Raw genomic sequence first — 10015 nt, 5'->3', positions numbered from 1 at the left:
AGTCGCAGGTTTTTGAAGCACGAATACTGCTATAGCGTTCGCCATTTTGTTTTTGGGATTTTCGCGCATGCGCACGCGTTTTTAAGCCGTCTCCACTGGGGAAGATTCAGTCGTGGTAGCTCTAAAGCATCAGCCATCTTGGATTTGGAAGAGCTGACAGAGTAGCCTGGGGATGAGGCTAGTGACATGTTATTATATTCTACACCAGTAATGTTAACAACGGATTGTCAATTCAAATTTTAACTTTGAGCAATCCTGTAATGGCTCGTCACGCTAATCAAATTACAGCTGAAGTGCTAAACACCGACAAACACATACCGAGCGTGTTTTTTAAAGAACGCGACACAGCGTTGATATATTAAGAACACATGAAATAATTTATTGATTAAAAACTGTTTCTAAAAGCGGCTGTGCCCCCACCCACCTCGTGTAAACTACCTTAGGTACTTCTGGTTGCCTTGGTATTGGGATTTGTATTCATTAGGCTAAAAGTATTATCTAGTTTGGTTAACGTTGCCTTGATATTCCCACAAACCAGTAAACGCTTGGATGGAATACTAATTTCCTGAAAGAACTAATAGATGTGGTTCTTGATCTTTGTTAGCAACTGGTTACTCACGGGTTTGTGACGGTTGAAGGTGTCATCGACCTCCTTTTTGATCGTCTGGTCAACTTGTGCCTTGTGTTCAACAAACACGGAGTGACAAGCTTCAGTAGAGATTTGTTTCATGTTGCTCTGAATAAAAGACGGTTGGTTTTCTCTCTTTAATTAGAAAAAAAAGGAACGCACCGCAGAGAAGAGAAAAGTAAAGCAAAGCAAAGCAAAGCAAACTAAACGCAAAGCAAACTGAACATACATACTTACTTACATACATACATACATACATACATACATACATACATACATACATACATACATACATACATACATACATACATACATACATACATACATACATACATACATACATACATACATACATACATACATACATACATACATACATACATACATACGTACATACATACAAAGTTTATATTAACACGGTAAAATCATCAGTACAAATATACATTACAATGAATAAAAAACTGTTTTCCATGATTGCCGTGTGAGCCTGCATAATCAAAAATATTCATTAAGTTTACACTTAAACGAAGGAAAGGAATCAGCACTTCTTACGTCAGACGGAAGGCTGTTAACGCAAAGCTAGGAACGCAAAGGTAGCAACGCAAAGTATAAACCACTTACAGTCCACCTACCTTCACCGCAGCGGAATTGAAGTCATCAATTACTGATGCCTTAGCAGCATTCCTAGCATCGTTGATGGCATCTCGTTTGGCATCAGCAATGAGCAATTGAGACTTGACCCATCCATAGAAGGGAATCAGCCCTATTGCAATGATGTGCCCACGACGATCATTAAAGACTCTTTTGGCGGCATTCTTTCCCCTGGATTTGGCATTATTGACGATGGTGGGAAGGACTTGAGCCTTTGCCTGTGCCATAACGTCCTGGTGATAAAATACCCTAGATGAAAAATGTGTTTTTTCATTGTCGTGTTTGTTTTTTCGGTTTCCTCGCAAGTCGTTTTTTTGCGCCTGCTCTCTGCGCCTCTCAGACGAAATCGAAGACTCACTCGAAACAAGGGTGTGAGCGCAAGATCACGGAGGATTAAGATACAAACATCTTATAAGGGCGAAATAAGCACAATTAACTTTTTTGGTCGGTTGTTTGACGGATTCTGCATCTCTAATCGGAAACAAGCGTGTGAGAGAGGTAAATGAAAGATAATAGTAAAATGATAATAAATGGGAATTCAGCAGTGGTCTTTTCAGTGGCTCTTCATCTAATGAATCCTAATTGGATTTTAGACGTTGATTTTTGCGAAGGTAGGAAAACCAGAGAACCCGGAGAAAACCCTCAAAGCACAGAAGAGAACCAACAAACAACTCTATTCATATACGACACCGAGCCCGAAGGAGGTCGAACCCGGGTGGCCTTGGTTAGAGGAGAGCACTCTCACCGCTACACCTCCCGTGCTTGATTTACCAATATATATGGTATTGTTTACCAAGAGACAATGAAGGATATGTCCTAGGTCTCTTGCATTTACCTGTTGTATGGGTTGTTTGACGATCGGTAGAATAGCATTGGTTGCATTAGTAGTTGCCTGTTTGACGAGACCTTTGTTCAGGTGCTTTTTCGCTTGCGCTATGATGTAGTCCTTCCATTTGTGAAAATCTTTCTCGAGGATTTCTCGAATGGCCTGTTTGTCGCCTGCTGCGGGTACACTGGTGAGAACAAGAAAAACATTGAGCTTCCTTGACGTATCATATGCCAGGAATCTAAAGGGAGCTTGGTTATCGCATGCGTGGATGGCGGATGGTTGGAAAATGGATAAATGGGAAGTGAATGGGTGGGAAGGAAAACGTTTAAAATAGACAGCGGCTAACAAACTCGTAGTCCTTGTTTCATGATCAAATTTGAATTTAGAAGGTGATTTTTGCGGAGGAAGGAAGAACGCGGAGAACATGGAGAAAACCGTGCCCTCGAAGCACAGGAAAGAACTAACGAGCAACGTACTCTACTCACATACGACACCGAGCCCGGCAATCGAACACGGGACGCATAGATGAGTAGCACATTGGCAGCGCACGCCGTCTATGCTTTCCAATGTTGACAAACTTTTGAATACCTACTTGTGTTGTTGTAGACCAGTACTTTTGTCCATTAAGTCGCACAAGGACATCATACTCGTCAAAGCGTTCACAGTGTGTAGGGTAAAAACATCGATGTTTGCTTTCCATTGGCAATTCTCGGAGCACTCCTTTGCAATCGTAGATGCTGCAGTAAGCTCCTGTGAACAGTTAAACAGTCGGCAACAAAGGCATTTATGAGATAACATTTATAGCATCGATTTTATCAATGACCTGAAACAACCTCTGGGCTGATTAGATTCAGGGCATGGCTAGCTCACAAATTGAAACTCGAATCAACCTGCGGGCTAATGATAGTCATGAGTGCATGGCTAACTCACATATCGAACCTGAAACAACCTCTGGGCTTATCTAAGTCAGGACATGGCTGTCTCACATATCGAACGTATACCCTGAAACAACCTCTGGGTTAATCTAAGACGGGTATGACTAACTCACAGATCCAACCTTGAAACACTTCCTCTGGGCAGATCCAAGTCTGGGCACGGATCAAGATGCAGAGTCCAGGAATCGAACTTGTGACATCAGAGATGCGAGACAAGTGCACTCTTACTATTACTTTGCTATAGTGAGGACCACATAGGGCCAAGAAGTTTGGGTAGACATTTTAGTGATACCTTCTTGGTGTCGTTCAGGATCCCCCAGAACAGACTGCTCACGTGAATGCTCTCTTTCTCGCCTTTCACTTCCACATCAAGACTACCTAAGTCAGTATCCTTGGACAATCCCTGCAACACGTTGTTCCACTTGCCCGTGATGGCTGATGATCAAAATTCAATTTATTGGTTATTGGAACTCATTTTGTTAGTCTCTAGTTGGCATACATTTGAGAGACACTCTACATGAATGCAAAAGTTTCCATGCAGTGAAGGACCGGGTGCAAACTGTTCCATTTATGCAAAATGCCCCTCGAAGTCAGCATCTTCTTCAGATCTCGAAGGAGCTCATCACATCTACAGTGTACACTACAGCTGTTATCTGGTATGTTACTCATGTATGGCACGCCTTGGCGAGCTAGGCTATCACGTTAACACTTTCATAACATAACATAACATAACATGACATGACATGACATGACATGACATGGCATGGCATGGCATAACATGGCATGGCATGGCATGGCATGGCATGGCATGGCATAACATGGCATGGCATGGCATGGCATGGCATGGCATAGCATAGCATAGCATAGCATAGCATAGCATAACATAACATAACATAACATAACATAACATTACATTACATTACATTACAGCCTTTCAAAAATACTAGAAATTACAAAGAAATATATGGTTGTGGGGACAATTGTGGCTGGACTAATGGATGCCCAAGTTTATTACACAGCGGCCGGCGAGGTGGCAACTCATGGTCGCCATTTTACGATGGTTATATTGTCGTTTTTTTGCATCTATTCTTTTTTAAATTTAACTCTAACACTTTAAAATGGATCAAGAAAATATCTCGAAAGTTATCAACACTAAACTACAGGACGAATTAGTAAAATTTCTGTACAAAAAGCTCAAGCCAATCCTACAAAGCTTCGATGATCTAAAAGAAAATAAGTCTCCAAACTCGACTAGATTGAAGATTCTCTGTCCTCACTTAGTGATGAATATATAGAACTTGAGATAAAGGTGGATAAACTTCAGAAAGAAAACAAAGAGAAGAACACTGAAAGTGGAAACATATCTTGTAGAATTCATTCGTTATCTAACCAACTAAAGGTGCAAGCTGATTGGCTGGAAACTTCAAAATGTTGAAGGTAATGTTGTTACCATGTTCATATGGTGAAATTTGTTGCGCACAATGTTGCAAGAGTAGAGCACGATTCAACAGTCCGGTTTCGTGCATTTTTGCATGCAACGTTGCACCGTGTGTCAGCACCTTAACAATTACCTATTGCATATGGCGCCGGTTGGCTGACTTCGCTGAGCTCTTACTAATGTTTTAGTCGTTATCCGTTTTTACACCCTTTTATATTGTCAAACCACAGCTCGTTGGATTCTAACAGGTTTCTGTTTTGACGACCATGGGATATTCAAGGAATCAACTGCTTGATCTGCGATTTTGATGGAAAACTCCGTCACAGAGTGATTTTCAAATTTCCCGCCATTGTTCTGAGAATGAAGTTAAGCCTGTGCCTAAACCAGTCTGGAACTCTTTAAAACAAGCTGAATATTTGAAGCGTTTCAGGGGAAGTCGTGGTGCACGACCTAAAGTTGATTCAACATCAGACAGGATAGTGAATGTTTTGATCATTCAAACTCTCAACAGATAGCCACTGAACCAGAAGAAAGGAATGCAAACAACCTAATTGACTCTCAACCTTCCATTTCCCAAGCGGCCGCTGTTACTACTAATAAATTCACTAATTTTTGTTTTTGGAATGCTCAGTCAATTAAGAACAAAACTGCTTGTTTTGCTGACTATCTATGTGAGAAAAAATAGACTTGGCTGCACTCACGGAAACTTGGTTTAATGAGTTTGACTCTGCTGCTAAAGCCGAATGTCTGCCAGATGGATATAAGCTATTTGATTCTTCAAGATCTGGAGGAAAAGGTGGTGGAATTGCGCTGGTCTGTCGTTCTGACATCGTTGTGAAGAATATAGACTCTTTTAACCGTCAGCCTTTTGAGGTTGCCGAATGGGCTTTATCGAGTGCCCAAGCATCACGTCTGCGTTTATCTATCATCTATAGACCTTCATTCTACTGCCATCCCTGTGTCTACTGGGACATTGATCACTGAATTTTCAGAATAGTTGGAGTCCTTTGTTCTTTGTACGGAACCTATATTGATTTGTAGTAATTTCAATATACACATTGATGACCCATCTGATCCTTACGCTACTGCATTATCTGACTTGCTTGAAACGATGGCTCTGAAGCAACATGCACACACCTCTACCCAAATCCATGGCCATTGCCTTGACTTTATCATTACAAGAGACTCTGATAACATTATTTTGGATTCACCTATATCAGACAGTTTTCTTTCTGATCATGCAACAGTTCTTTGTGGTCTATTGCTGTGCAAAGCAAAATTTACTACTAAGACAGTATCTTACAGGAAATTGAAATCAATTGATCTAGAAGCTCTCAAAGGTGATCTACGTGCTTCTAAACTCATTGTACAGACACCTTCTCAGCTGAATGACTTGGTTAGCTCCTACAAACAAGACATTATCATCTTTGCTTGACAAGCATGCTCCTCTTTTAACCCGTTCTGTCGTCATACGACATCGTGTACCATGGCTCAATGCTGAGATCCGTGCTATAAAGAGGCAACGTAGACGTGCTGAACGTAAGTGGAGAAGGACAAAACTTGATACTGACCTAGCTGCATTCAAAGCTCTAAAGAACAGGACAACGTATGTTATGAACAGTGTTCGTCGTGAATTTTACACTGATTTCGTCAACAATAATTCTGATGATCAGAGGAAACTGTTTTCTGCTACAAAGAGGTTGCTGGGTCAACAATATAAGATGCAATTCCCGCTGCATAGTGATTAACAGTCTCTTGCAAATGACATATGGGAGCTTACTTTGTGAAGAAAATATCTGACATCCGAGATGAGCCTGATATGACCTGTGCAGCTCTACAGACTTTGCCTCCTGTTTCTGATTCTCTCGGAGTGAATGCAACTTTCTCTCAGTTTAGTGTCCTTGATATGGATGCTGTGAGAAAGCTTGTAACTAAAGCATCTACGAAGTCCTGCCCTCTTGATCCTTTACTTACGTATTTACTGAAGGACTGTTTGGCGGACCTTTTACCACCTCTGACTGAAATGCTGAATTCATCACTGCAAACTGGTGAATTCCCTGACTCATGGAAAGATGCTCTTGTGAACCCAACTTTGAAGCGGAATGGACTCGACACAGTTTTCATGAGATATCGCCCAATCAGCAGCTTGCAGTTTGTATCAAACCTTGCTGAACGAGTAGTGGCTGATCAACCGCCACCCGGTTAGCTCAGTTGATAAGAGCGTCGGTCTGTTGTGCGGGAGGTCGTGGTTCAAGCCTCGGCCGGACCAACACTCAGAGTCTTAAAATAACTGAAGAGAAGGTGCTGCCTTTGTAATTATATCTGCAAATGGTTAGACCTTAAGTCTTCTCGGACAAGGACTTCAAACCGTAGGCCCTGTCTCCCAACCCTTTCTAACCTACAGTAAATGGTGGACATAAAAGAACCACTGAGGACGTAAAAAGAAACCCTGGCAGTGACCACCCTCAGTGCCTCCACTTCATACTAACCATCTCTCAAGCTTGTAAATTACACAAAATGCAATCTGTCATTCACAACTCCATGTAAAGCGCCTTTGATTATATCCACATAGAAAAGGGCTCTATATAAATCATAATCATCATCATTATCATCGTCAACTGTATACTTACATGATTGAATATGGCTTGATACCCGATCTTCCATCATCCTATCGACCAGCATACAGTACTGAAACTGCCTTACTTAAGGTTAAGAATGACCTACTAATGAACATGGATAAACAACGCCTAACCTTGTTGGTCTTACATTACCTCAGTGTTGCCTTTGATACCGTAGATCACAACGTTCTACTTAAGCGCCTCTCATTTGATTTTGGCATATCAGGGATGGCCTTAAGCTGGTTTGAGTCATATTTGTCATACAGACGTGAACGTGTCACCATTGAGGGTGTTGTTTCTCATTCGTTTGATCTGGAATATGATGTTCCACAAGGCAGCTGCCTCGCTCCTCTGCTGTTTATATTGTATTCAAGCAAGCTATTCAGAGTTATTGAAAGTTATCTGCCTTAATCCCACGCATATGCGGATGATACACAACTGTACCTTGCCTTCAAGCCTGGCGACGATACTGATGAGAGGTTGACTGTGAGTGCTATGGAAGCGTGTATTTCAGACATTAAAGAATGGATGCTATCGGACAAACTGAAGCTGAATCCAGGTAAAACAGAATTGTTAGTGATTGGTACCCAACAACAGCTGGAGAAAGTGAACGTCACCAATCTACAAATTGGAGAATCCAAGATTAACCAATCTTCTGTTGTAAAAAACTTTGGAGCCTGGTTTGACTCCCACTTGAATATTCATGAGCAAATTAAGAAAACCTGTATTTCATCGTTTTGCCATTTACACAATATTAGAAGAATTAGGAAATACCTATCACGTGGTTCTACTGAGACTTTGGTCCATGCTTTTATAGTGAGTAAACTAGATTACTGTAATAGTTTATTGTATGGGCTTCCTGATATTCATGTAAATAAGTTACAAAGAGTGCAAAATTCTGCTGCCAGGGTTATTGTAGGGCTTCCTCGTTTTTGCCACATCACACCAGTTCTTTTCGATTTACACTAGTTACCTATTAGATATCGTATTCATTTTAAGATACTACTGTTAACATTTTTAAATGTTAATTTAAAAAAAACATTTTGTTAATGTTTACGTGGGCTAGCACCACAATATTTGTCTGATTTGGTCTCAGTAAGTAAGGTTTCTAAGTATAACCTCCGGAATCATAAGAGCACTCTGCTAAATCCAGCTAGTGGGAAATGTTAAAAAACTTTAGGTGACAGGGCTTTTCAATCTGCGGCCCCTAAACGATGAAATACTGTGTATCAAGAAATTTAAATCACTTGTTAAGACATGCCTTTTTAAATTAGCTTTTACTTAGAATTTTATACGTTTATATTACTATATACCATATATTTTATTTACTTTATATATTTATATTATTACATACTATACTATATTATGTTTTAGCATATACCAACTTGTGTACTTCCTAAGAACATTGGTTCATTGGTTAATTGGAGGTAAATATTGTACGATATTCACCTCTGAATCTCGAAATATTGAGTCGGCAACAAAATGGTATCTGCCGGCAATCGTTTTGCTACAATTTGAGGAAATTGAAAAAAAGAAAGTAAATGCCATTCCTATCAATACTAAAAAGGCAACGAAGTATGGGATAAACGTTTTGCTATACGTTTTGCGTGAATTTGTCACGTAAACTAAAAGTTTCTGTTTGTTTGTTTTTATTGAATTATTGTATATAAAAAAAGTTACTCTGTACACAAGTTGGTATATGCTAAAACAATTATTCGCCTCAGGCTCAGTGAATATGGAGAATATTTACCTCGCTGTTCGAAGACTCGCGTCTCGGTAAATATTTCCCGATATTCACTTTGCCTTCGGCGAATAATTGTTAAATATTTAAATTTCTCTTTATCCAATTTATTTAATTGAATGACTGCGCATATGAACATATCCACATGAAATATGCGCGTTATAAATATTATTATATTATATTATATTAACACTCCTCAAGATCGAGCAGAAAACCAACCGAGTCAATACTCGCGTCGAGATACTCTTGAGATCTCTGGGATACCAGTATATGGAGACGAAAATACAAATGATATCGTGTGCAAAGCTCGTGAAATTCTCAATGTGAACATCTCTGGAAGACATCTTTGTTAGTCATCGGCTTCCAGCCGACAAGACCATGCAACAGATTCCCGCCATTATTGTCAAGGTCGTTCAACGTGACCTTCGTGACAAACTATATCACGCTAGGAAAGGTCTACGAGGGAAATCTACTGCGACTATTGGTATTCTCAGGCATCCGCCCAGCAACATCTATATTTCAGAGAGTCTAACTCCCCAGAACAGATTTTTGTTCAAGAAGTGCCTTAAAGCCAAGAAAGAGCTGAAGTTCAAATTCATATGGACTCGCTATGGCAACATATATTTAGGTAAAGATAGTGATGGTCCTGTTGTATACATCTCATGAAAATGACCTCAACAGACTCTACAGGGATAACAAGTCTACACAATATGATGATGATAAATTTATCACCCATCTGTAATTCAAAGTATTACTCCACTAGTAAATTTACTGTTGACTTTGATATTTATAGTTGTGTCTCTGGAAAACATTTCTCTGTTGTTCATTCAAACATTAGAAGTCTTAATGCAAATATTGATAAATGAAATCAACTCCTTAGTGAATTAAATCATAATTTTGGTATTATTGGCCTATCTGAGACCAAACTAAAATTATCTTCTCATATTAACTTCAGTAATCAAATCTTAGGTTATGATTTCATATCCCAACCTAATTTATCCAACTCGGGTTGGGTAGCTTTTTATATTTCCCATAACCTGCCTGTATTTACTAGAGATGATTTATCATGTACCACTCCTGATTTTGAAGCTTTATGGGTTGAATTCAAAAGTAATCTTAAACTTAATATTATACGTGGTGTAATCTATCGACTTCCATACAGTAACCTTGATGCT

The 10015-nt window shown here is 39.7% G+C and overlaps 1 protein-coding gene across 1 annotated transcript in view; it reads right to left on the bottom strand.

Moving 5' to 3' along the window:
- Positions 1-574: 574 nt before the first annotated feature.
- The window catches only part of LOC116304279 (uncharacterized), a 34470-nt gene continuing 25029 nt past the window's right edge, over positions 575-10015 (bottom strand). Inside the window, exons 3-7 of the mRNA XM_089035722.1 lie at positions 3336-3478; positions 2701-2858; positions 2115-2292; positions 1261-1512; positions 575-763 (exon numbers count right to left, since the gene is read on the bottom strand). Of these exons, the coding sequence (XP_088891848.1) occupies positions 575-763; positions 1261-1512; positions 2115-2292; positions 2701-2858; positions 3336-3478 (920 nt within the window). The remainder of the gene's footprint in view (positions 764-1260; positions 1513-2114; positions 2293-2700; positions 2859-3335; positions 3479-10015) is intronic.

Source organism: Actinia tenebrosa, unplaced genomic scaffold, assembly GCF_029948245.1.
Source record: "Actinia tenebrosa isolate PJP-AT-01 unplaced genomic scaffold, QUT_ActTen_1.0 PGA_scaffold3__52_contigs__length_22856419, whole genome shotgun sequence".
Classification (NCBI taxonomy): domain Eukaryota; kingdom Metazoa; phylum Cnidaria; class Anthozoa; order Actiniaria; family Actiniidae; genus Actinia; species Actinia tenebrosa.
The sequence above is the reverse complement of the archived record's forward strand: the minus strand, read 5'-3'. Positions and strand labels throughout refer to the sequence as shown.